Source organism: Bombus pascuorum, chromosome 12 (genome assembly GCF_905332965.1).
Source record: "Bombus pascuorum chromosome 12, iyBomPasc1.1, whole genome shotgun sequence".
Lineage (NCBI taxonomy): Eukaryota > Metazoa > Arthropoda > Insecta > Hymenoptera > Apidae > Bombus > Bombus pascuorum.
The window spans coordinates 7,574,727-7,601,487 of NC_083499.1; the positions used below are offsets into that span (position 1 = coordinate 7,574,727).

The 26,761-nt window shown below is 31.5% G+C and overlaps 8 protein-coding genes across 13 annotated transcripts; 4 read left to right on the top strand and 4 right to left on the bottom strand.

Moving 5' to 3' along the window:
- Nucleotides 1-364: 364 nt before the first annotated feature.
- Nucleotides 365-6,355, top strand: LOC132912699 (hemicentin-2-like). The gene is made up of 14 exons (XM_060970360.1): nucleotides 365-1,925; nucleotides 2,534-2,666; nucleotides 2,766-2,974; nucleotides 3,066-3,176; nucleotides 3,264-3,467; nucleotides 3,538-3,683; nucleotides 3,761-3,911; nucleotides 3,973-4,103; nucleotides 4,220-4,379; nucleotides 4,492-4,788; nucleotides 4,867-5,187; nucleotides 5,307-5,597; nucleotides 5,687-5,796; nucleotides 5,904-6,355. Exons 1-14 carry the CDS (start codon nucleotides 1,754-1,756, stop codon nucleotides 6,015-6,017), a joined length of 2,550 nt encoding a protein of 849 aa, XP_060826343.1. The 5' UTR covers nucleotides 365-1,753; the 3' UTR covers nucleotides 6,018-6,355.
- Nucleotides 6,356-6,476: 121 nt separating this feature from the next.
- Nucleotides 6,477-7,722, top strand: LOC132912738 (uncharacterized). Its single transcript, XM_060970431.1, has 2 exons — nucleotides 6,477-6,622; nucleotides 7,297-7,722. Exons 1-2 carry the CDS (start codon nucleotides 6,542-6,544, stop codon nucleotides 7,525-7,527), a joined length of 312 nt encoding a protein of 103 aa, XP_060826414.1. The 5' UTR covers nucleotides 6,477-6,541; the 3' UTR covers nucleotides 7,528-7,722.
- Nucleotides 7,539-9,911, bottom strand: LOC132912726 (mediator of RNA polymerase II transcription subunit 6). Of its 3 annotated transcripts, none has more exons than XM_060970415.1 (5): nucleotides 9,791-9,911; nucleotides 8,471-8,630; nucleotides 8,231-8,405; nucleotides 7,915-8,161; nucleotides 7,539-7,840 (listed from the first exon to the last, which is right to left on the bottom strand). In XM_060970415.1, the coding sequence occupies exons 2-5, from the start codon at nucleotides 8,563-8,565 to the stop codon at nucleotides 7,761-7,763; spliced, it is 597 nt and encodes a 198-aa protein (XP_060826398.1). In that variant the 5' UTR covers nucleotides 8,566-8,630; nucleotides 9,791-9,911; the 3' UTR covers nucleotides 7,539-7,760. The 3 variants fall into 3 exon arrangements, with proteins under 3 accessions (XP_060826398.1, XP_060826399.1, XP_060826397.1); XM_060970416.1 differs by having other exon boundaries at nucleotides 9,808-9,901; XM_060970414.1 differs by lacking the exon at nucleotides 9,791-9,911 and adding an exon at nucleotides 8,730-8,890.
- LOC132912731 (N-alpha-acetyltransferase 80) lies at nucleotides 9,084-11,735 on the top strand. 2 transcript variants are annotated; one of them, XM_060970424.1, is made up of 4 exons: nucleotides 9,084-9,688; nucleotides 10,461-10,580; nucleotides 10,648-10,781; nucleotides 10,865-11,735. In XM_060970424.1, exons 1-4 carry the CDS (start codon nucleotides 9,636-9,638, stop codon nucleotides 11,212-11,214), a joined length of 657 nt encoding a protein of 218 aa, XP_060826407.1. In that variant the 5' UTR covers nucleotides 9,084-9,635; the 3' UTR covers nucleotides 11,215-11,735. The 2 variants fall into 2 exon arrangements, with proteins under 2 accessions (XP_060826407.1, XP_060826405.1); XM_060970422.1 differs by having other exon boundaries at nucleotides 9,087-9,740.
- LOC132912730 (flavin reductase (NADPH)) lies at nucleotides 11,200-12,789 on the bottom strand. The gene is made up of 5 exons (XM_060970421.1): nucleotides 12,653-12,789; nucleotides 12,169-12,333; nucleotides 11,999-12,088; nucleotides 11,786-11,917; nucleotides 11,200-11,694 (listed from the first exon to the last, which is right to left on the bottom strand). Exons 1-5 carry the CDS (start codon nucleotides 12,723-12,725, stop codon nucleotides 11,549-11,551), a joined length of 606 nt encoding a protein of 201 aa, XP_060826404.1. The 5' UTR covers nucleotides 12,726-12,789; the 3' UTR covers nucleotides 11,200-11,548.
- A 612-nt stretch (nucleotides 12,790-13,401) lies between these two features.
- Nucleotides 13,402-20,168, bottom strand: LOC132912690 (proteasome activator complex subunit 4-like). 2 transcript variants are annotated; one of them, XM_060970337.1, is made up of 13 exons: nucleotides 19,788-20,168; nucleotides 19,528-19,668; nucleotides 19,265-19,436; nucleotides 18,811-19,203; nucleotides 18,590-18,738; nucleotides 18,187-18,509; nucleotides 17,134-18,106; nucleotides 16,780-17,050; nucleotides 16,323-16,703; nucleotides 15,689-16,249; nucleotides 14,059-15,612; nucleotides 13,756-13,983; nucleotides 13,402-13,684 (listed from the first exon to the last, which is right to left on the bottom strand). In XM_060970337.1, the coding sequence occupies exons 1-13, from the start codon at nucleotides 19,997-19,999 to the stop codon at nucleotides 13,544-13,546; spliced, it is 5,499 nt and encodes a 1,832-aa protein (XP_060826320.1). In that variant the 5' UTR covers nucleotides 20,000-20,168; the 3' UTR covers nucleotides 13,402-13,543. The 2 variants fall into 2 exon arrangements, with proteins under 2 accessions (XP_060826320.1, XP_060826321.1); XM_060970338.1 differs by having other exon boundaries at nucleotides 19,528-19,709; nucleotides 19,788-19,917.
- Nucleotides 20,169-20,642: 474 nt separating this feature from the next.
- LOC132912694 (alpha-mannosidase 2) lies at nucleotides 20,643-24,951 on the top strand. Its single transcript, XM_060970346.1, has 7 exons — nucleotides 20,643-21,079; nucleotides 21,158-22,512; nucleotides 22,577-22,915; nucleotides 23,010-23,318; nucleotides 23,393-23,924; nucleotides 23,994-24,146; nucleotides 24,226-24,951. Exons 1-7 carry the CDS (start codon nucleotides 20,951-20,953, stop codon nucleotides 24,811-24,813), a joined length of 3,405 nt encoding a protein of 1,134 aa, XP_060826329.1. The 5' UTR covers nucleotides 20,643-20,950; the 3' UTR covers nucleotides 24,814-24,951.
- On the bottom strand, nucleotides 24,602-26,480 carry LOC132912727 (N-alpha-acetyltransferase 40). 2 transcript variants are annotated; one of them, XM_060970418.1, is made up of 5 exons: nucleotides 26,355-26,480; nucleotides 25,781-26,163; nucleotides 25,551-25,709; nucleotides 24,893-24,951; nucleotides 24,602-24,808 (listed from the first exon to the last, which is right to left on the bottom strand). In XM_060970418.1, exons 1-5 carry the CDS (start codon nucleotides 26,358-26,360, stop codon nucleotides 24,795-24,797), a joined length of 621 nt encoding a protein of 206 aa, XP_060826401.1. In that variant the 5' UTR covers nucleotides 26,361-26,480; the 3' UTR covers nucleotides 24,602-24,794. The 2 variants fall into 2 exon arrangements, with proteins under 2 accessions (XP_060826401.1, XP_060826400.1); XM_060970417.1 differs by having other exon boundaries at nucleotides 24,602-24,951.
- Between the last annotated feature and the right edge of the window lie 281 nt (nucleotides 26,481-26,761).

The following is a 26,761-nucleotide window of genomic DNA, read 5'->3' on the forward strand; positions in this document are numbered from 1 at the left end:
TATATTTCAGAACATAGCAGATTTCGGGTAAAGAGCAAGAAGATAGGTGGACATCCAAAGAAGGTAAAATACTTTATTTCTAAATTTATCGATCTATTTCATCGTCTGACTAAACAGAGCTATATCTACTTAAATCTATCCAATACATCGAAATGTTCCTAAACAAAAATTATCAAAATGTCTATAAACTCCCATGTATCTCATCGAAAAGTAGCAAAAATATATCGATCATTCAACATATCCTTAACAACCATATTGTTTGGGTTCACGCACAAGAACGCTAAATCAACAATAAAAAAAAACGCTTGGTTTTCTGAAGATCGTCGTGAGGATCAAAGGGTCTTTCCGATCACGTGATGGTCCACTGTTATCCGAACTCGATGAACATCCCTGAACGTAGCTCTCGTATCGTTTTCTACGTAGAAAGAAGGGGTTGTGACTCGTCGTGAAGGTTCGTTGCTATTCGCAGGCTGTCGCGTGTGTGCGTTGCGCGGAACAGGCTACACACAGGGGTTATATATCGTGCGGGAATCGAGAGCGTCGAAACACGAAGCGAGATCAGACTGACTTTACGAAAATCGATCGGCGCTCATCGTCGTCGGGTTAGCGACGCCTGCAAAGCGTGTCCATTGCAACGACGCGGTTACGAGGAAGCACCGCTGGCCGGCTCTCTCTTTCTCTCTCTCTCTCTCTCTCTTGTCTTGCTCCCTATCTTACTGTCTCCTTCCTTATCAGAGAACAACCCTCCAAATGTCGAGAAAGCTTTCGCGTTATCCGAAACGGACAAACGTTTCTTCCAGTCAGTTCGCGAAACAGTGCAAGAGAACGGTGCTCGCGTAAAAGTTCGCGAAAGGTGATTCGTCGAATATCCTCCCCGTGCGTTCATTTTTTCCTTGACGAAAATCGGGAAACTGATGATCGAAGCTCCAGCAAGGTGCTATACGCTGGGGAAGAATGTAGAACGAGTACGAATTCCTTCTCGAAGTGCGGTCAAAGGCTTCCATCGTGAAATCTTGACGAGTCTACAAGATATATTATACCCACTGTTCAGCCTTGAAAGCGGTGATTTCTGTAGGAGCATACGAGGGTGTAAGAGAAGCATAAAAGTGTTCTCCTAATCGTTATCGCCATTGTCGAAGCTCATCGGTGGTTTAATAAGAGCCGGCGCTTCTACGCTCGTGAATCGACAATAATTTTAAACATATTTGTATTACAACCTACTAAACTGCCACCCATCGAGACCCATCGGGGTTTTGAATTGCAGCCTTCTCACGTTCTCCAACCTCCTGAGAATCGATGTAAGCAAATGAATCGAGCTAACTCAAAACGAAGGCCGTATCTTATATTCAGATTGACTTGATTCGATAACAAAAAAAGAATGCGATCAAGACGACGAGACTAACGCGAAAGTATCTCCATATCGTTGGTCAATACGGAATTCATTGGAATTACGAACAATCCGTTCTCGATGTACGCTTTAAGCAGAGAACGGGCAGAGGAAAATCGGCCGAAAAGTTCCTACGGCGGCAGAATTAATCGGTGAGCGTGTCCTGCGCCCTGTCCCTTTGTCACTACTCCAAAAAGAGAGAGATAGCGTGAAAAAGGAGGAGGGAGAGAAGAAGAGAGTCGAGACATCGTACGTTCGTCGAGGGCATCGCACACGAAACGGAGGAGGTGGGAGGAGGCCGTCTACCTCTCGACGTGGAATGATAATAAAGGAGAACCACAGGACAGGCCGGTACGGGGCGACATTATGCAAAAAGCGGATCTGAATGTACCGAACTCACCCCTTAAACCGTTCCCTCTTGGGATGGCGATAGGGGCGCTCGCTGATATCGCGATCAAGCTCATCATCAGCGGCTACATACTTACTGTGGTCGTGTACGTGAACGCCACCGGGAACTGGGATAAGGACGATGATTTAGGTACGTTGTTAATATTATAGTTAAAGTTATGCTGTGCAGTGGAATAGTAGAATGGGTAATATTCATGAAGAAGAATAGAAAATTCTAAGACAGAATTTATAGGTGTGAAGAAACAGATGAATGACCCTATGGTATTATTTCCTTTTTATTATTTTTAGAGTAGAAAAAAGAGTTTCGCAAAGAAAACATTTTATGTAAGTTGTTGATGTATGCAAGATTGGTCGGAAGTATATGTCTGGCCAACTAACTATAGGTCGCATCTACTTAAGTCGATCTCCAGCAATATGAAATAGCTTAGAACGTAGAGACGCTAGGTATTTGGGACAAATACTTAAGATTGCCGTGCCTTCGGTAGATTTCGTGTACATTGATCAACCACATGTCTGACATATTTACTTGTACTACTTGCTACATAATAGTAATGTACGTAGATATTCTGGAATCGTTAATTTATAAGTAATCGCAACCGTTTACATTAAATTTCAGTAAATTTACGATTATTCAACAAACAATTAACGAGGTACCACTGAAAAATTCAATCTATATATTTGTTATATATTCTCGAGAAACCAAATAAAAATATAATTCTATATTTATCTTCTTTTCAGTCGCAACTTTTGAAGTTAGTGCCGTTCTTGGACGCACCGCTAGATTGCCTTGTGACATTGAACCGTCCACGCGTGAAGATCGCGTATACATGGTGCTTTGGTTTCGCGATGACGCCGTGAAACCGATTTACAGGTATTATTTCTGTTAAAAGACGATTTAGTTAGAAAATTCATTTGAAATAATGAACTTCGTTTAATTTGAAAGATATATTGAAACGGTTGACTGTTTCAGTTTCGACGTGCGAGGAAGAGCATTTAACAAAGCTCTAAATTGGTCGGACAGCACCGTGGTTGGCCCGAGAGCTTACTTCGTTACCGTGACGAAACCGGCCACTCTTTCTCTGGAAGCGGTTCAACTGGACGATGAAGGGATCTACCGGTGTAGAGTAGATTTCAAGAATTCGCCCACGAAGAACTTTCAAGTGAACCTCACCGTAATAGGTAAGAATTCGCGTGTATAACATAGAAAAAGCGTTTAACGTTCGTGAGGATATCTTCAAAGTTCTTGGAATTATTTCGAAATTATTTTCAGTTCCACCTTATCAGCTCTTAATTTACGACAGCTCTGGTGTGGTTGTGGGTAATACCGCAGGTCCACTTCAAGTAGGCGTCGAGTTTGGTCTATCGTGCGAAGTAAGAGGAGGTAATTCTTATTTTGTTGATTATTTAATACTAAAAATATGGTATTAAATTTGTTGAAGATCAACTCTATTTCGTTTTCTAAACATAGGCAAACCGACACCGGTGGTTAGTTGGTTGGTCAACGAGAAAGAAGTGGACAGTAAGTTGGAGGAAATTGGAAAGAACTTAGTCGTCAGTAAATTAACAGTACCTCAATTGAGAAGGGAACATCGTAATACAACTTACAAATGTCGAGCCTGGAGCACAAACCTCATACCTCCGTTAGAAAAGACTATTCTCCTAGATGTTTATTGTAGGTATTCAAAATTTGTATCATAAAAAGTATTCATTTTACATAGTATATTGATATTTTATTGTTTCAGTAAAACCACTGTCGGTGAAAATTTTATTAAAACCGACGATGCTAGAAACGGAGAAAGACTACTCTATCACGTGTGAGACAACAGGGTCGCATCCTCGAGCACGAATTACCTGGATGGAAGGAAACGCCATTTATCACAATGGCAAAGTATATGTCGATGACTTTGCTACAAATTTGTAATTAATGTCATGATATTTTTATTTATGAAAGTTCTAATCATTCAGGTAATCGATGGCGGTAATACTTCCGTGGTTTTAAGTACGCTCATGTTTTCACCGATTCCCGACGATCACGGAAAAATCCTCAAGTGTCGAGGAGAGAACCCATCACTGCCAGACGCGTATCTAGAGGATTTCTTTCAATTAAACGTAGTTTGTGAGTACTCCGAAATTTGTGGTAATTATGTTTAGATAAGAATTTCATGTTTATTTCACAGTTCCACCTAAAGTACAATTACACTTGGGTAGTACACTAAATGCAGAAAAAATAAAGGAGGGTGACGATGTATATTTCGAGTGCAAAGTTCGGGCTAACCCAGAACACCATAAAATTACGTGGAGGCATAACGTAAGTATCTTACTTGTTATATTACCTACCTACTTGTTGTAATACCAGTTATTAATAAGCATTTATTGTAAGCAGTTATTGTAAGAATAATTAATAATATTATTAAATAATCATAGGATGCGGTGTTAACGCAAAATTATTCAGCTGGAATAATTATGAGTACTCAGAGTCTCGTGCTGCAAAAGATAGGTCGAGACAACGCCGGGAATTACACGTGTCTTGCTAGTAATGACCGAGGTGAAACTACCAGTCCAGTAGTAACTTTACGAGTACAATGTAAGTTTTAAAAAAAACTATATGTTCAAACTATAAATATTATGAAAGATAATTGATCAATTATTTCACTACAATTATTCTCCTTTTCAATCTTTTCGACTCTAATGTTTAGTCGCACCAGTGTGCAAAGCGAAAGAGGTATCCATCATCGGAGCATCGTTAGAAGAATCGGTAAAAGTTCGATGCGAGGTGGACGCTGATCCCAACGAGGTAGAATTCGTCTGGGAGTTCAACAATAGCGGCGAGAATTTCGAAGTTGCACCAGCGAAATTCGATGGTAATAACGGAACAATGAGCGAACTTGTTTACACGCCAGTATCTGAAAGAGATTACGGAGCTCTAACGTGTTGGGGTAGAAACATAATAGGAAAGCAGGAAGCGCCTTGTATCTATCAAATCATTCCAGCAGGTAACTTCTGTGTATAAATAACTCATAACAGATGTCTGTATCGTACAGACAAGAAACCAATTTGATTTACATTCCCAGTGAAACCAAATCCTCTGAACAATTGTACGATAAAAGCATCCTTGAATCAAAGTTCCGAGATCCTGGAAGTGGAATGTGTGCCGGGATACGATGGTGGATTAAGGCAAGAGTTTCGATTAGAGGCGTACGAAGTTCTTACTGGTAATTTAAAAGTGAATGCATCCAGTGTGTCCGCAGACGTACCAGTATTTAGGATTGCTGTAGCGGATCTTCTACCGGCGACACATTTTTATCTCGTTACTTATGCCGTAAACGCGAAAGGAAGAAGCGAAGTGAGTCTGTTAGAGGATATAATGCTAAGGGACTCCGATAAGCACACGGGTAAGAAATTGTACTTAAAAAAATTATCAGATAATTTCAGCGTTTCCTAGCAATTCAAAAGGATAAGGAAATACCATATATCGAATGTATCAAGTGTTATTGGTAATTCGTTATTTTAGATAGCGGAGTAAGCATGGTTCCACTTATTCTACTTCTTATCGGTTGCTTAATGGCGTTTGGCATCACTGCACTTTTAGTAATGTTAATGATGTACCGACGCAGAGGTACCACTTCTCCGGTTCATATTGAGCCTTATATGAAACAACCGATAATTACTCCTCCAGATTCGAGAAATAATTCGATGCTTGATGTTACACACGGGGATCATACTTATTTTGTCGAGTACACGTTGAAACAGGTCACTGACTACGCACTCAACAATCAGCCAGATATCATACAGTCGCCACAAGGTAAAAGTTTATCCGCATTTATTTCTGTTATAATGTATGCATACTATGCATAATGTATGGCTAGGATAATGTAGTGAGTTCGATTTTAGACCAGGAAAAGATAAAACGTGAACCACAATTATTTTTACCTGTACGACCAGATACGCTGTTTGCACCGTACGATATTCATAAGCAAGGACTTCAAAGTAACAGATGCAGCGTGAGTAGTACTATATAATAGTATTAGTAATAATTAATAATTTTAATGTAATTTGTAAATATTTTTCCCTCCTTTTTTCATTTTTTTTTCTTTTCTTTTTTTTATAGTTGAATCCATTCTCTACAAAGTCTTGGGAACCTATTAGTTTTAAAGCTGATCGTAACTTAATGAAAGAGATCATTATCGCCAACTCTATACCCGGTCCAGAAAGTTGTGTGTAAAAAGTATCTGAGATAACGAATGAGCGAAACATATCAAGAGGACCGATATTTCGAAGCCTAAAAAACAATCGTACCGTATAATTGTTATGTTGGGTACCGAGGATGAACGTCAAACGAACTGCAACTAGTCTCCTCGTCGAGTTGGTGTACATTGCACGAAGGAATGACATAGTACGAACAGGACGACGTGTTACACTGCTTACAAGTCAAATGTCTCATCATTGAAAAATCTATGGAACTGAAAAAAAATCTAGAAATCGTCAAGACTAGTTGCATACTAACTAAACGCTACACATGGTGTATTATTCCAAGTTTAATATATTTTGTGTCAAGTCTTAGATGGTTTGCTTATTTTGTTGAGAAATTTACCCACAGTCGCAACAATATCCATTATCTTTTCCAATGATTTATCTTAATCTCTCGTGTTTGTCGTGCATATTTAAAATAATGCATGTTTAACGTGAGTGTACTGAAGGGATGTGATACAAGATTTCCCATTATTGCAAAGATAAGCGCGGAAATAAATGCCGTACATCACTGCCATCAGTATGATGATTCCAGCAATTAAAACTGCCATACAAATTTTTTTTCGAATTTTTCCCAAGGTACGCAGACACAATGCTTGACCATCTGACATTGTACTCCTTCTCGGTACATCAATTGCTTCTTTATTTGTATCTTCTGTTATATTCACTCCACGCTTTATTATATATGACATATTTGGCGATTCTTGCATGTATCTTGTTTGCCATCCATTTGATATTGAAGATGCTTTGTACTGGGGAAAAAAATCATACTATTCCTCTAAGATACACGAGTGTAAATCCCAAATTAAATATTTTCATTGATATTTAATGTTACTTGAGTATCATAAAATTTACGCATTTGTCGACGAACTAACTGAATTATTTTGCACTTTTCGTGTTTCAAATTTTTTATAAATTCATCTTTGTCAGAATCACAGGTACCCTGTCCGAAAAATTTTTCATCTACGTATTTCTCAGGACACGTATTTCCGTCACATATCATTTTTTATCTTATATGCCATTCTTTTTCGTAATAGAAAATTACAAATGAAACTCTAAAAAATAGTTGAAACACTAGTATATTTTATTAATATCACTTTGAGGTCCTAAAATATTTTCATAACCATTTCCTTAACTAAAAATTTAACGTAATGCATCATATTAAATCGATTGTACAAATTAATATGAAAGTTTGTAACAAAATACTTCTCAATTTCATTCAATAGTTATAACAACACAATGTAATTTTATAGATCAAATCAATTGCTACATCAAGATATTTTTGGTTAATGCAAACATATAAACATCAAGGATTTTTCCGTCATCCATCATCCGAAAAAGAAACAATTAAATGTCCAGATTCTACCACTTGTCGTAAATTTAATAAAATAGGGAAGATTAAGAAGAAAAAGACTCCACGGATGAAAATAAATGTAGAAGAAGAAGTGGATAATCCAGATTGTCCATGGTGCAGAAAAAAATAAATACTACCAAGTGACAAATATTTTCTATTTTTTATTTTTAATTTCATACAAATTCAGTAGTTTGCCAAAATATATTCACATGCACACCAGTTCATCACACTTTTTACTTAATAAAAAAGATATAATTAATAATGCTAAATACCTATTTCATAAAATAAAAATTTAGATAAAATACAATATATACATAGAACATTATTGGTCTTATATTCTTATTAAACCATTATAAACCCTTATCAATTGCCTTTTGGTTTCTTTTCTGGTGGTGGTTTCATGTCCTTCTTTTCTGTTTTTACTTCTTGTTTAATTTCCATTGCTAAAAAATTAACAAATTAATTTTGCTTTGATGCTTAAAATACTTCAAAAGAAACTACCAAAATAAGTATTTACAAGGTTCTATAGCTTGGTGCACTGGCTTTGGAACAGGCAATGGGAATTTCCGCGTAAGTTCAGCAAGTAACATATCCACCCTTTGTCGCTGAAATAAAGAACTTGGTTCTTCACGAACAGGTGTTTCTTTCTTTGCTGCCATAGCTTTCCCATTTTTGAAATCCCAGTAGTAGCCCTTACTAGGATGATATCTTGAACATGAACTAGCTTCTTCAAAAGCAGATTGTAAGTGATGTACTGTAGATAACTATAAAACAAAGTTCCATAAATTAACAATACGTCCTGATTATACTCATTTTTAATAAATTTTAAGTACCAATCTGGAGCTCACAACCGATGCCAAATCAGGAGCTTGATACACAACACCTGCAATGATATAATAGTCTGCAAGTGGTGCTGCTAAAGTAGGAGTATGGCGGTGTTGCTTCCTGATCACATATAAAATAGGTGCTTGAACATGTAAAAGAATATATTCAAGGCCAGTCATATTTCTAAAAATAAATATTTAATTATTGATATTTTACATTTAAACGATGCTTTTACTCATATTACTTACTGTAACTGATCAGGACTTAAACGCTGCATTTTGACTATTTCATTATTACATGTTCTGTCATAAAAAGGATTACTTCTTTCAGAAAAGTAATCCATTATATTGTTTGGATTTAATACAGGAATCCATGCACTATCATGCCAAGAAAGTCCCAAAGGATTTTCTATTAATTGTATGAAATAAAAAGTAGGAGGTTAGGAAGAACATAAACAAGTTTATTATATTAACTGTATTAATAAACTTTACTTTCGTATGTTATTACCTGTTACAGGAGGTCTTGCAGACAACATTTTTATGTTATGAATTATATGTTTGTTAAATAATTAAAATATTTGTTTCATACACACAACTGATATAATGTACTATTGCTTGTACGTCTCGTTTCCGTTAATGGAGTTTATGTGAAACACAGGAATGGTAGGAACGTAGGAATGATACTAACAATTAACGGGATCAGCAATGGTTCTCAAATCGCATTAATCCTTAGATTTAAAATTCAAAATAATGACAAGTAAGAAATAAGAAATATATACATAATCATTTCCATAAACACTTATTTTGTTTCTTTTCGTGAGTGATAAATGCAAAAGAATTACTTTTTCTATAATTCCTTAAAATCGTATCATTCAGAAACAATTATTGACCATCACTGTCGAAATAAAGAATGCAGGACATTGTTCACATATATATGTAGAACGGAGGCTATTTAAAAAAATGGGTCAAATGCAAAAAAGGAGACTCGCGTTCGAAAGAGAATGGGTCATGGACATGTCCCAGTGAGATACTTTAAACAGAGAAATAAAATAAATAAGCAAAATAAATAGAATAAGAAAGCAAATAAAAAATGAAATTTTTCTTATCTAACATTCCAATAATGTATCACATTACAATTTACAAAATAAAAAATAGACTACAAAACCTTTTGTAAAAAAATAAAATATGTAATTGAAAATTAAGAATAGTACAGGTATTTCCCAGATATTTTATATATAGTATAAAATTCGTTTCTATTAAGATTAACAAGTAAAGACATGATTATTATATGAAAGACGTATTAGTGGAAGAATGACTTGAAATGAGGTGATGTACTCTATAATACCACTGGGTGCTACGAAAATTTTATGTAACAGTGGGGTATGTTCAACAGAAGTATCATTCTTGGCTCAAGATGATATTAATCTCAAAGCTATTTCCACACGGGATACATATAGGTGAAGCACAGTGACCTTTAAACTTATGTGTCAAGTTCTCATCATCCAGTTAGAAAAAAAAGGTAAGGACATCTGCACCAAGCTATTTATTACACTTGTTCGCATATGTTACCTTCTATTTTTCGATACCTGTCAATCACAGGTTGTTGCACGCTTTTCCTTTTAAAAGAGTCAATCAGTCAGGTAGATCCCAATCTTCGACCATCCGTCCGTTTTACTCGAACAAATTTTGTTAATTTATATTATAATTTATATTATATTAATTTTTATTAATTTATATTTATATTTTGTTAATTATATTTATATTATCAAATTTTGTAAATATATTAATATGAAATATGTATTGTTTAACCTTCCTAGTTGCTTAATGGATTCTTCTCCGATATCTTCACGTCATAATTTATATAAAAATAAAACAATAATTCTTATTGTAACGTTGCTTCTTCTATGATATGAAAAAATTTTACCTTTCATATTTCATGACAAGTTATTTTTAATTCCTCTCCCCGAAAATATGAAAATTATTATGTCCTGATTATAGCTATAAAAATAGATATTTTACGTAATATTATCGCGAAATCTATTTCTGTATGCTTTTCATTACCATTATCTTATTACAATCTTTTAATTTTTTCAATTCCTTTTAATATTTCTATTAATAACTGTTATCGCAAAAATAATGCAGAACTTTTACTATTCTACTTTTTGAAATATTTCCAACTTAAAAAAGTTAAATTAAATTAAATAAATAAAAATTATATTATCATGATTCATTATTACAGAAAAGATATGACTGCTATTGAAAAGGAATATAGAATAGTACCACTTCATAAAAGACCAGACCTAATTCCAGACTGTTGTACATTACTGAATTCTGAATGGCCAAGAAGTGAAACTGCACGGTATATCATAATACTTAATTTAAACAAAGTCCTATTTAACAATTAAATGAACTTCAATGTAAAATAGGTTAAAATTTCTGAATGTATCATGCGATGAATTCCCCACATGTCTTATACTAATAGACAAAGAGGACAGAATCCTTGGTCATTGTAAAATATCTTTAATACCTCGATCACGTCATAGTTGCTTTATGCAATCAGGTAAGTATAATTAGTTTAACAAAGAGAAAAATATGAAAGTGTACAAACAAGAACCAAATTTAATTTTCTATTTCATGTCTTAGTGATAATTGACTCCCAGCATAGATCTCAGGGTTTAGGATCTAGACTACTACGTGGAGCTGAGGAACATGTAGCAAAGAAAGGAATTAAAAAAGTATATTTAATAACTAAAGGCCAAGAACTTTTTTACCTAAAAAATGGATATAAAACTTGTGATCCATTTAAAGCATCAGGCATTAATGATGTTGTATATTCTAGTGTAGCATTTACTAAAGCAAAGCTTAAAGAAAAAAGTACACAATATTGTGGTCCACCACCACCTCCAATGCCAAACTTTCAGATGCCAAAGTTCTATGATCTAGGTATCTTAACACACAGAACACATATGGTAAAAAGATTATCATCACAGTAACAGTTTTATTTTTTTCAAGATTCTTTTATATTCCACAAATGTATATTATTTATTTATTTATCTAAAAAATTATTTTTTTAATTGCTTTTAAATACAGAAACACTTCTCATGCACACATCCTCATATTTTACAAAAAATTATAACCATTCCAATAGATATTTAAAATCACAAATATTTTTCAATAGCTGCATACTTCCAATGTAATACATTTTGTACAAATTAGAAGATGCCTTTTCATATTACCTATTTATTTTTTTATATGATTAAAGGCTGAAAATATTCTCCAAAATATTTTTTAATTCTGACCACATTACAAAATGTACTTTTTGTTATATTATGCAATGTTAGCAATACCACAAACTTTTTGATAATGTTCTGGTTGTTGAAGACTTTCAATAAGAAAATCTCCTAAATCATGTTTGGAAATAGTCCGACCAGGAGACTCATCATGCTTTACTACATATTTTGATCTTTGTACATCTGCAAATAGACAAAATATATGTACAAACGATTGTCTATAATTGCGAAATATATGTCAATAATTTCTTCAAAATTACAAACAATGACATACTTGTAAAATGGGGTGGTAATATTGCAATCCATTTTAATTTACTTTCTTTAATAAGGTCAAACATTCGCTGGTGATCTGCATTTACATCTTTAAATATATTAGGCACTGCTTCAGGTTTGTAAAACAAAAATGCTGTAAGAAACAAAATATTAATTAACAATATATGAAAATTATCAATGTGTGTTGTAAATAAGAAGATTAAGCAAAATTTACCAGATAAACAAACAGATACTATTTCTACATTGTGTACTTTCATAGCATCTATTATATTTTTCATACCATTGGACAATACTGTAGTTGGACCTAAATGAAAATTTGCAATGGATATTAAGTTCATATTGTAGGCTGAAAAATTGATATTTCATATAAAATTGAATATTTACCTAAATCATCTCGTGTGCCAAGCACAACAACCACTGCATCCCTATTAGATATTGCATTTGAAACTTGTTCTGCATTAGTAACATCTCCAACAACTATTTCAATTTTATCTTTTAAATTTGTTGGTACTTTGCTTTCATCTCTTACAAATGCTCTTATATTTAATCCTAAATTTTTTAAGATGATCAAAATAAAATTAGTTTTGCGCATAACTTGCATTTTTCAAATATTATATGTTTGTACCTTGTCTAAGATTTTTACAAAAACCTTTCTGGCTATTTTATATTTTTTATTAAAATCAACGTTCGCGAATATACCGGAACGAGAGTATAAACAAAACCAAATACAGTGATTGATCATAACAATATTACCTATCTATAAAATATTTTATATCTTTATTACATTTTCGATAATTAAAATCTCTTTCTAATATATATAAAAGAATAGATTATAAAGTTAAATGGTAAATAGTAGATAAGACTATACCCTTATTTACAGCGCTATTTAAAGCACATAGTCCGGTATTTCCTGTAGCTCCAAATATCACTATTCGATTCATGGCGATACAACTGCTATCAGATAGCTACTGAAAATTCGTTATTCACTTCAAGTACTCATAAGCGATTGTCTAATCAAAAATGCTATGTCATGTCTAGAAAACATTTAAAATTGCAATTTCAAGAAAGTTGCAAACAAGAATATGACGTATATTTTTCCTGATTTATCCATTGCATATAAATGAATCGAATTAAAAGCATAAGTTACTAGATTTCTAAATAAGTTTTATCGTATCATATATACATACTCGAATTTTCCATAAAGCCTCAAGCCTATTTTAGTAGTCTAACCTATTCTCTAGAAAAACTTTATATTTAGCGTAAATATTTTTTAGACTTAAGGAACATATATTCATTATTACATGATATAACATTTATTTTTTTGTTTCATATATATAAAAATAAAAATATTAATTAAGGTATAAACATAAAATATTTCACAAACATTTAATTTGAGATGTAGTCAGTAATAATTTCAATAAGTTAAACTTTTTAAATTATAGTGGCACTTACCATTTATTGCATGAAACTTCGTAAATTATCATTTATTTAATATCTAGCTTAATTAAAATATTCAAATTTGTTTTAGCAGAAAAATATATACCGTATGTATAATAATTCATATTAAAGCTATATTGACATTTAGACAATCTTAAATAAACAAATATGTATATAATATTCTTTCATATATTTTATATTATATCTTGTATATTTTCACAGCGAAATACCAATACATTTTTTGTTAAATATCATGTACACGACTTTTATATTATTATTACTAAAAAATTCTTTACTATTTAATAAAAATGTTAACTTTCTGTTAGGCATAATAGGATGGTGGCATTATTAAATCTTGCAATACAGATAATTGTTCTTCTGTGAAATGTTGCATATACTCCTCCACACCCCTCCATCCATTATGAGTTCTTTTAAAATCATCCAAAGTCTCTTTAATTGTCATCTGTAATTCGGAGGAATTTTATTATTTAATGAATTATTGTATCATGTTTCAAATTTATTTTGGATACTAACTGGTATAGGTTGTGGATCATTCATATGAGCACGAAGATGTTCAAAAATTGGAGGAACGTATTTTGGTATATCATATGGATGAGCTTGTACAAATGCACACATTCCTATTATAGCTGCATGACGAATACGTAAAGCATCAGCTTTTAGATTCTTTTTTGTTTCTTCCTTATTACTATTCAAAGCTTCTTTTTTACATAATTTAATGTTTGCTTTTTTCTTGAATTCATCCTAAAAAATTAGAAAAAATCTATAAATATAACTGCTGGTAATAATTATCATAAAAATATTTCAAAAATATTTTACCAATAAAGATTCTAATTCGGGTATAAACATACAATGCACTAATCCGCTAAGTAATTCACCAGCATTTTTTCTTACTTCAACTCGTTCATCTTCTAATAAACGTAAAACTATATCTTTAACAGAATTAACCCATGATGGATTACTTAAAAATGTACACATGTTGTAAAATACCCAAGCTTGAAGAAATTCCAAACAAGCAGATCTTGTCCACCAAGATACATGCTTTGACATTTTTTCTACTGCTTCTAAAGCTATTGGCATATTACATGGCAATGTGAATGCTTGTGCATATATTGTTAAAGCAGACGTACACGACTGTTTCAATTCTTCGTCTGTTTCGCAATTTTCCATCTGATAGATGATTGGAAATATTTGATACAATTCTGGCGGTAAACCATACCATGGACGATTCATATCTACAATCCATTTACAAATTGTCTTAAGTAAACGAATCGCTCTTTCTTTTTCTTCTTCATTTATTCCTATTTCTTTTAGATCGTTCGATTTAACAATAGATACATGTGCAGGCAGATTTTTTACATCATTGTTGAATTTCGTTGCATTTTCATCTACAAGAGGTTGTAATTTTGGCACTATTTTATTTAAGAAATCTTGTATTTGTGGTACTGACTGATTGTTTGAAGTTCTTAAACTTGTGAACACCGTTACTAAAACAGAACTTAACCGTTCTCTCACGTTTTCAAATGGATTTGCTAATAATCTATCTTCTATCCGTTTCAACAAACGTTGTAATAATTCCAAAACCCGCCATAGTTGTTCAGTAAGAGTCGTTTGTAAAATAAGCAATCGTCCTGATTCAATAAAAGACGATTCTGATTCGCTAACAAAAATTTCTTCCATCAAATGCTCCAGTAACCAATGTTGTCTATTTGGATCTCTACATTGTTGAGCTGTGGAAAAACAAAGGACCCAGTCCTCAAGAGTTTCTGGTGTCATATTAATTAAGGCAAGTTTTATGACTGGTAATAAAGAATCCCACATTTCACAAACCATATTAAATGGCCAATGTTTTGAACCTTTAATGATTCCCGCAATAATCTCGGCTGCACACCTTTGACTACTTTCTTGTTTATCCTTCACTAACTCATGTAAATGTGGCAGAAAATTTTTTAGGAATACTATCCCATGATTACGAAAAAGGGCTTTAAAAAGACGATATTTATAATAACTGAATTTGTCATTGTCCTTTTTTGTTTCAAGACTATAAAATTTTATGAGTTTTTTGATATTTTGCAAATCGTTAAAAAAGAGATCGATTTCTTTTTCATGATCTGTTAATTTTCGTACATTTGGATCTAGACATGGTTGTTGAGGTGTCGGCGCATACATTTCAATTTTTTTTGGCCATGTGTAATATCCTACATATGGCTTATGAATAAATCTGGGTTCATCCCATTGCTCTGCAGTCAAGGGCCGAGTTTCGAAATTATATTGGAGCCAAGCATTGTCTGCTCTTTGCCCTCGTTTGAACTTCATAGATTGATTTTCTGATGATTCATTTTGTTCTGGTGATGTTGGTGGATCAATAGTTATCTTGAAATTAAAAAATTTGTGTTTAACTTATACCAAAATTATTTGTAAAATAATTTTTTTCACTAAAGTACTTTACCTTTGGATGTTCTCTTTTTTGTTGTTGCAACATACATATAACTACACGAAGAGCAATATTTCTTTCACTTAATGAATCATGTATTAATGCTCCTACAAAGTAACGTACTACTTTTGGTGGATAAATTTGTTCTGGGTGAACTAAATGTCGAATAAAGTCTATTGCCATTAAACGATGTCGCCAATGTAAATTTTTTTCCAAAAGGGCATTTAAGAGATCATCTATTAAGCCATTATAAGATGCCAAATTACTTTCATTAAATGCTTGTGCAATTTTTGAACCTTCCACAATTTCATCCTCTGTGGGCTGAGATAAAGTAGGTTGAAGATTAGTCTTCCATAAAGCTGTTGCAATTTCCAAACATGTATTCGGTATTTTAGACGTAATAGCGATCGTTGTAAATTGTTTACTTATATATTTCACAACATCTTCTTTCAAGCGAATTATAGATAATTTCTCACATGGTTTAGAAAGTACCAAAGTTGTCCATAAATCTCTCAATTTATTCCAATCATGTTCGATAATTGTTTCTTGAGAATCAATTAAAATATTCAGAGCTCCCTATGTAAGATAAAATGAAGTATTTAAAAAAATTGTATTAAACGTTGCTTGTTATAATTGTTGTCGTTCTTACCTTATACGCCTCATGATCTGCTTCCGGATCCGCCCTCAATATATCAAGTAATTTTGGAACAATGATTCTAGATGACAACGTCAAATGATGGAAAGCCCGAAAAAGGATGCGTTGAGCTTGACATCGTACGTCAGAGTACCTACTAGTAGCCAATCTAAATACTTTTAACATTATTTTTTTATGAGCTTCAGTTAAATTAAAAAACTGTAAATATGAACGAGTTTTGTGTTGAACTTCTGCACATAGCAATACGAAGGATCCCATTATTCCCTTTTTTCTTACTAACATATCCTTCATCATTCTGTGTGCTCTTTTTATATTTCTATAATTTACAACATTACTTGAAACAGATGCAGATCCTAATAAGAGATAGCCCCAAATCTAGAATAAAAGAATTCTTATAATGTATTTAATATTCTTTAACTTATTATTCTAAATAGTATATTTAAATAGATACCTTTATCAAAACAAATAAACTTTTTGTATCACCCTCTGTATTTTCAAGTATTATACTTTGCAATTTATTCATAAGTGTTCCAATGTAACGTTTAACGTTACTACCATTAGGCATTAATATTTCATGTTTCATACCAAGTGTTGGCCTGAAAGGTTGCCATTTTAAAGACGATTTCACTAAATCTAATGGTTTTCCTTCATATATAGGTAAAACAGATTCACAACCTTCAATAATGGTGCTTACAATATTTAAGCTAGTCAGTAACTCTTCTCTAAAATCATATAATAATTTTATTTCACCTATTCTTAATGAATATTATCATTAAATATTATATAGAAGTGATCAATAGTTAACCTCCTTAATGTGATCAAGCGTTTACAATATGTCTTTAATTTATTTGTTTCAGGAATAAGATATCTTAAAAATATTCGATTTATTGCAGCCATTTCTTTCTCATCAGGAATGTACCATTTGACATTTAAGCTATTAATATCCAGAACTTGACCCCAGTATTTTATTTCATCAGTAGATGTAAAGTGATATGGTACCATAGTAGATAATGAATGAAGGACTGATCTTAATAATATACAAGCTAAATTGTTTCCTTCTCTAGAGTTTAAAATCACTACACGGTCAAGAACTGTTGTGAGCGTATCTATATAAGGTAGTAAATTGTTCCCTGTTGTAGTAACAGTTGCAGATAAAAGCAACATTGCATATAAAAGACGATCATCCACATGTTCTTCCTTAATAATATCATTACTTTCGCCCGTGATATCTAAGATAGTTTGTGAAAGTACAGGCAATAATGTTCTTAAAGTTTCTTTGCCATTAACTTGGGCAAATACTCGACACAAACCAGCTGCCAACTGCCCAGCAACTTTAATTTCGAGTGTACGTTCAGTTATAAATATACATAATTTATCTAAAGCCTTTTTAAATATTGCATCATTAATATACATTAACAGGATCATGCACACATTATACAGAACGGTTTCTGTGACCTTTTCTAATTTACTTTTCTCGCCACCAGCAGAATTTTCTAATCTAACCAATTCTAGAGAACTGTGATCTATGAAAGAAAATATCTTGTCCAAAAATTGTAAAACAAAATCTTCAAATCCAGACGCTGTTTCATAATCTAATCTATCTTCTTCATTTATTGTTGTGATTGGTTTAGAAGTATCCACAATAGGTATGAAACAGGCATAAACTGAGATAAGACGGAAAGCTAAAAAGCACTTTTCTGGATTATTTGGATCAATGCTAGATAGAAGCAGAGACAGTAGTGGTAAAATATGTCTTGGTCCTTCTGGGTATGTATAGTCTGCAAAAGAAATTTATAATTCATAAAAATGTAAAATAGTAAATCATGTCAAAAAGTAGCCAGGAAAGCATAATCCACACCTGTATTTACATTTTTAGACCCTTCTGCCATTGGCCTAGCTATAGCTTCCATACAATTCAATGTAGCAATCAATTTATATGATTCTATTGTGAGAGAATCCAATGTAGAAGACACTCTATCCAAAACATATGGAATAACCAAATTGGGCCTCATAGTAGCAAGATATTGTAAAGCTTGTGATGCATGATTAACACTTAATTTATTAAATATTGATGCCATAGTTACTGGCAACATACTTTTGACAAATGCATCAACATGATTATCAGTTAATTTATACTCTTCAGGAATGGGAGTTTCCCAAGTTGGCTCAGCATACCTTTCTCTATAATATAAATAAGACATATATTATAAATTTATAAATACTTATAAAAATTAATTTTAAAATTAGTTATTGATTCTCACTTGTGCAAACGTGTAATAAAATAAAATGAAAGCTTCATAAGAATCTCTTTTAATATATTCAACCAGTAACCATTATTAGCAGGATGAAAATATGTTTCTATCGTTTTCAAAAACTTATCAAGATATGTTTGAGCACTTGAACCATTTCCCTAGAAATATTATACAATATATAAAATGATACTTTATTTAAATATACTCTTTAATTTTCAATAAAATTTTACCAGAACTGCTACTATCCATATTGTTATAGAACTTGCATCTATTTCATGATGTCTTTGTAGTTTATTACTTGACACTGGTAATTTTAAGCACCGTATAAATCTAGTGAACATCAATGGTATATAAGGTTCCCAATTAATGTATCCAATGTTATAATTAGCTACTGCTGCCATTAACTCCATCATTTTATTTTCCCATGTTGGTGCATTGTGACATATTTCCCATAATTTCATAAATTCTTCAAACCATAGTTGATATCCAATTGAATGGTATTTTGGAGGCAATTGTACTGGTAAGAACCACCGTAATAGTTGTATACTTTCAGACATTGTTATGACATCAGTGAGGCATAAAGTTGGTCTTAATTCATCTAATATCTCCTGTGTTGCACTTAACTATTATAAAGGATTAATTTTCATTCTTTTGTTAATTTAATTAAGAAAAATATTCACTTACAGGAAAATAAACTTTTGCATATACAATAAGTGATTCTGTTGTATTCTCAAAAAGATGACAAATATGATACATTTCAGGACGATTTTCTTTTGCTTTCATTATACGAAGAATCATATTATAAAGAGGTCGCCATGGCAGTTCTAATTCATCAGGAGATATATATTTCTTCTTTCTGTAAATATATATTAAAACATGTGAAATTCATTTCATATAACAAATGATAATCCTATATAATGTTATGAATAAAAGTTAAATCATCTTACTTTAACAACACTAGTAATGCAACAAGACACTGAAATGTAGAAGCTGTAGGTATTTCTGAAACTGTAACCAGTTCATATAATAACTTTATAAGCAAGATGTGATCTTCTTTGCTGAAGTTAAATCCATACATATTTATGTAACTAGAAAAAATATTCATGAATCCAAATTACAAATATATTTTCTAAAATAAGCAGTATAATTAAAATGTAGTTATTGCCTTTCTTTCAAACAATGTAATAATATAAATAAATATACTCACTGGCCTAATTTATTAACCCAAACATAGCAGCCTGGCCATATTTCATTAAACATAACAGCACGCCCTAAATTTGCTTTAATTTCGGCAAATAAAGCCTGTGTTTCTGTCTCTACTTCATCTGCATAAGGCAACAATTTATTGTATATAAATTTCTTAGATTGAACATCATCTATACTTTTGTAAATACAAATATTTGTGAGATTCTTGTTCATTGTCACTTAAATTGTCTTACTATTACGAACACAAGAAGCACAAATAGATACAGCCTACGAAAGAGCGCACTGTACAATGCAAAATCATGTATATTATTAAGTCAGTAACAACTTGCTTATTCTGCTTCGATTTTATTGAGTCATGTTTTGCATTTTAGGATGCCATATTTGATGAACAAAAAGAAGCATGAATTACTATAAATCTAGAGAAACATGTCGATATTCAATATATCGATATTCAATATGCTTGCTAATATTATCGATAACAAATTCGATTTTTCATTTTGAATACTTTTCGTAATATCTCATTTATAATTAAGTAATTATCTTTTTTATGCTTTTCCTATAAAAGAATATAAGAAAGTTAAATCAGGAATGATTGATAGACGGTAAGTGGTGAAAATACATTTAAATATGCTTTGAATATAAAAAACTGAAACTAAGAGAAATTTAAGTACATACTTACTGTCTATAGATTATTAGCATATGTATAATGTAAACATATATTATCCTATATGTACTACGTGTACTCTTTATACTTTATCTTAGGCCTTAGACTATATATGGTCTAACCTTATTACATATGTGTATACTTGACTACATACAAACATATGGCGACGGCGGTAGTTGCAAGAGATCACATACAGACCATACAGTGTAATCTTGAAGAAATGTAATATTAATAGTTAATGTAATGTCGATGTGTTATTTTATATGAATGAGCAGAATTTTATATGTCTTCAATTTTTTCTTTTTAAATAAAGATTTTTTAATGAAATAAAATAAATATGTAATTTTTGAAATAAACTTACATATAAGGTTAAGATCCAGTTTTTGTACTAAAAAAAGTTATATTTCTTTTCAAAACCAGAAAGATTTAATCTTTAAATGTTATTGATAATTTAGTTCATCTAAGAACAACGGTATATTTAAATAAATAAATGTGTCAAAATGAGGACTAGGAAAACATTAGCAATCATCAGTGCAGGCTTAATTCTTGCCTGCTGTGTTATGATATATTTAATAATGGATTTAACACTTTTTCCACCTGGACAAGGGTCTAAACTTTCTGTTAATGATGTAAGTTATTCAATAAATATCCATAGATTATAATTTATATATAATAAACAAAAATAACTTATTGTTTTATATTCTCAGAATCAATGGCTACACTTTGAGAATAGATTAGCAAAGTTAGAAAAAGATTTCAATAAGCATCATGAAGTTATGAATGCTTTAAGGGAAGTGGCTGAAGCAAAACATTTTGTACCTATAGCCCATTCTATAAATCGTCTTGATCAACCTATGTCATCTAGTTCTTCCCATTTAGGAAAAGTACTTAAATGCAATTTTAACATACAGAAAATTCCTGAAGTTGACATTCAAATGTTAGACATGTATAGACAATTAGAGTTTGATAATGTGGATGGTGGAGTTTGGAAACAAGGATGGGATATCACATATGATGAGAAACAATGGCATCCAAATAGAAAGCTAAAAGTATTTGTTGTTCCACATTCTCATAATGATCCTGGTTGGCTTAGTACCTTTGAGAAATACTATGCATTTCAAACACAAAATATATTAAATAATATGGTAACAAAACTGGCAGAAGACAGAAGACGTAAATTTATTTGGGCAGAGATATCATTCTTTCAACTTTGGTGGGAAAGTCAGTCTAAGATAACTCATAATTTAGTTAAACGTTTGATTCATGACGGTCAATTAGAAATTGTATCAGGAGGTTGGGTTATGCCAGATGAATCTGTTTCTCATTGGATGTCTCAGCTTACACAACTTACAGAAGGTCATCAATGGTTAAAATATAATTTAGATTATATACCAAATTCAGGTTGGGCTATTGATCCATTTGGTCTTTCTCCAACTATGCCATATCTGTTGAAAAAGGCAGGATTGGAAAATGTACTGATACAAAGAGTTCATTATTCAGTTAAAAAAAGATTAGCTAAACGAAAACAATTAGAATTTCGTTGGAGACAATTATGGGATAATGATGGATCAACGGAGATCTTTACACATGTAATGCCATTTTATAGTTATGATGTGCCACACACTTGTGGTCCAGATCCAAAAATATGTTGTCAATTTGACTTTTATAGACTACAAAATTTTGGACTAAGTTGTCCATGGAAAATAGCTCCAAGAGCCATAACTAAATCAAATATTGCGGAAAGAGCTGCTCTCTTACTGGATCAGTACCGTAAAAAATCTCAGCTTTTTAAAACTGATGTGGTATTAGTACCATTAGGAGATGATTTTAGGTATACTCATTTTACTGAGTGGGATGCTCAGTTTAATAATTATCAAAAACTTTTTGATTATATGAATCAAAACTCACAAATGAACGTTCAAATTAAATTTGGAACGTTAAGCGACTACTTTGATGCGATCAGGGAAAAACACACTTTAAACGAATTTCCTACTTTATCTGGCGATTTTTTCACATATTCCGACAGAGATGATCATTATTGGAGCGGATATTATACATCAAGGTACACTTAAATTAAGATTAATTATAATAAACTATCAACAACATGTTTATTAAATACATTTTAGGCCTTTTCACAAACGATTAGATCGTGTATTATTGAGTTTACTAAGGGCATCGGAAATATTAACTACTACAGCTTGGACTAAAGGTAATGACAATCTAGTGGAAGGTACTCTTGCACAACGTTTAAGCAAGGCAAGAATGTGGCATTCTTTGTTTCAACATCATGATGGTATTACTGGAACTGCTAGAGATGAAGTTGTTATAGATTATGCTAAGAAGATGATAATGGCCTTGAATAATTCTGCGCATGTATTACAACAATCAGTGGTTCATTTATTAAAAACTCCACAAGAATCTTCTGTCAATGTAGATGCTGTATATATTTCACTTGATGAATCTAGGTTTGAGAAAAATTTATGAATATTTTATGAAAATAATAATTTTTAAAAATAAATAAAATAATGATTGTAACAAACTCATGTTTTAATACTTTAGATTGCGTCATACCAGTGTAGGAGATAAACATGTTCTAATATTAAGGGAAGAAAATCCTTTAAAAAAGGTTATTCTTTATAATTCTATTCCAAGACAAAGAACAAAAGTACAGACATTGGTCGTATCCACTCCGTTTGTTAAAGTTACCGATCGTATGGGTCAACCAGTACAATGTCAAATTTCTCCAATTTGGATTGGACCAGCTGCATTAACTGTTGCTAGATATGAGTTATCATTCTTGGTTACTGTACCTGGATTTGGTATTACAACATACGTAATTCACGCTTTGTCGAAATCATCGTTTCCACCGTATGTAATTTCATTTTTTAAATTATTAAATATTTATTTTTACAATTCAACTTTTCACTATTTATTGTATGCAGGGAAGTGCATGTTGCGAACATAACTGTTTTTAATACAGATATAAACCTTCCAAAAATACCAGGTTTTAATCAAATTCAAGTAATACCAAATGCACAAGAATTTTCAATTACACAAAGACCAGAATTATCTGCATCTTTTGGAAAATCAGGTCTTCTGAAAGCTTTGAGAGTCAGTAACATAACAGTACCTGTCCATTTAGAATTTGTTAAATATGGTACCAGAGGTTCTGGTAAAGATAAAAGTGGAGCTTATTTATTCTTACCTGATAAATCAGAACCAGATTTAGTATATATGGACAATAAATGTATTATACACTTAATAACTGGACCCATTATATCTAAAGTATTTGTAGAATTTGCACACGTACGTCATACTTGTATATTATACAACTCCCCTGGTACTGATGGACTTGGTTTACGTGTTCATAATGAAATTAACATATCAGAAACGCAAAATTATGAACTTGCTATGAGATTAAGTACAGATATAGCTTCAGGAGACCAATTCTATACAGATTTAAATGGCCTTAATGTAAGTAAAAATATCTAAAATATTCCATCATCACTAGTAAATATGTTTAAAAGGACGATTATTATTTAGATGATTAAGCGTCAAAGATTTCCAAAGCTTCCTACACAAGGTAACTATTACCCAATGGCGTCAAGTACATACATAGAAGATAAAAAGCTTCGACTAACAGTTGTAACAGCACAACCATTAGGTGTAAGTTCTATGGCACCTGGGCAAATTGAAGTATGTATCTAATATATTGTTCACTCATGTAAGAATATATAATATATACACACTGTATATATATAATATTTTTATATAGATTATGCAGGATAGACGATTACTACAAGATGATAACAGAGGACTTGGGCAAGGTATAACTGATAACTTATTAACAAATCATATATTCACATTTGTACTCGAAAAAAAGAAGTCTTTTTGTATATCTTCGACGCCACCAACAAATCACCCATCAGGTGTACTCTCATTATATGGCCATTTAGCATCAGAAGAACTATTACACCCTATAATTGCAATGCATCCACATAATTCTTTACCTTTTAATTTAAATGCGTACTTCTCGCCACTTCGTTACGATTTTCCTGCGGATCTAAGCGTTGTTAACTTTCGAGTATTTCCTATCCCAGAAGGAGCTGGTAAAGGTATTGGAATGGTTTTACATCAAGCAGCTTTAGACATGTGTTGGAATGATAATTCTTATTCGCGTTATTTTAATGTTTCCGAATCCGTAGAAGTTGATTTAACAAAGTTTCTTAATTATATAGATGATTGGATTATTAGTAAAGCTCCACTTACATTCCATAATGTAGGACCATCGTTGAAATCGCCTATTGTTAATTTATGTCCACACCAAATATTACCAATCTTATTTCACAAGACACAATCTTAAACGTAGAATTTAATAATCACTTAGACTCATTGAAAAGAATTAAGATTTCTGCTCATTGTTCCACTATCAACGGCCTTACTCAAAATGATATAATCCAATTGATCAGATGCTGGTGGACTGGTTTTATCCATCTTGTAGCTGTAACGATATCAGTTGAAACAAATGATTTACAATTACAATTTAGTGTTATTTTTATATGCTTTTAATTCCATATTGTTATGAAATTTTTCATACATACAAAAACTATAACTTGTATAAGGCACATATATAAATCCTCTTTTACATAAGATATTTTTCCTTACTGTGATCTACTTTTTATCAAGAAAGATATTTAATTATGATATTCAACAGAAAAAAATATAAAATATTTTTTCTAATTTTGTTCATTATCGTAGATATTGATATTATTATTGATATTATTATTGATTATCATTATTATTATTATTATTGTTATAAATATGAATACAAAAACACAGAAACATATTCTTGCAGTTATACTGAAAAACAAAATGTGGGTTTTTATAAGATATTACATCTCCATGCTAGTCGTACTATTACTTTAGAAAATGTAATTTTATACATCTGTATGTATGTATATTCTAAGTATTAAAAATTCTGTAATAAAGTTAAAGGTGTAAAAATCTATTTTCCTTATATTAATTTTCTGATGTATAGTTATTAGTTTTTATATCTCAATAAAATTATATCTATATATTTATAAATTATATTTTACTTACCCAAGGGAATAGAAAAACTGCATAGCTGATGGGTTAAGTTTAAGTACAGTCAGAACTACTTTACGCATCTTGTTTTCTGATGCCATAGCTTCAAGAGCAGACATCATAAAATGGCCAAGTCCTTTTCGTCGTACTGTGGATTCCAACTGCATTTCATAACTGAAAAACAATTATAAAATAAAACTTGTCATCTTCTGTAAATTATAAATATATGTATAAGATCTACATACCAATATAGTACTTCTTCTCTATAATCTATATCAAAACGAAAATGGGAAAACCCAACAAATTTCTCGTTGGAAGTTGCTACTAAATACCAAGCTGTTGGCTCTGTTAATTGTTTTTGTTTGGCAACTGAATCCCAACCCCAATCACTTTGTTCATACAGAGACTTCATATTACGTTCCATAATATCAAAAATCCAAAGAATACATTTAGGTTGTGCATCTATGGCTTTCATACAAGAGAGTTCAATAGTTTGATTATCCTTTGTCATATATTTATGAAAGAAATTTAAGGGCTCTAAGGGATTTTTCACAGAGTTTGCTTTATCAACTAAGCTTTTAGCAATAGCTTCTTTTTCAGCCAGAAGTTGACGTCTTGTTTTCCTTTTCTGTAAAAAAAATAACCTAATAAATAATTATGTATACATGTCGTATATAATGTTTTTAAGATTAAAATAAAATTGAAAGTAAAATAGATATTTTATTGAGTGTTATTATGATAGATTAATATTCTAATAATAAATTATTTTACTAATTTACGTCGTTAAACAATAATAGAAATATTTCATAAGATTGTTACCTTCATGATAATTATATTTCCCGCGTATATTGAGTAATATGATTTTAGGCTATATTCTTTCTTGTAACAATTATGATATGAAATTAACCAATTCAGTTTATATAAGGTGAAAGTATTGAAATTATTCTATAATTTCAATGTACTATATAAATAATATATCATTTATATAAATAGTAAATCTTAAATTATGATCTTTTAACGGGAATCGATGTCTTTACTCCTTTTATAAAAAGTTAAATATATTGTATTTAATAAGTATTATATATATATTAAAATGAATTATAGAACAGTCTCTTGGGAAGATTGACACATATAGTGCTTTGTTACAGTAACAGCTTGTACGATTCGACAGTACCAAAAGCCTATGTGTTTGATTAAATCAACTTATTGAAAGAATTGGTTGTGTG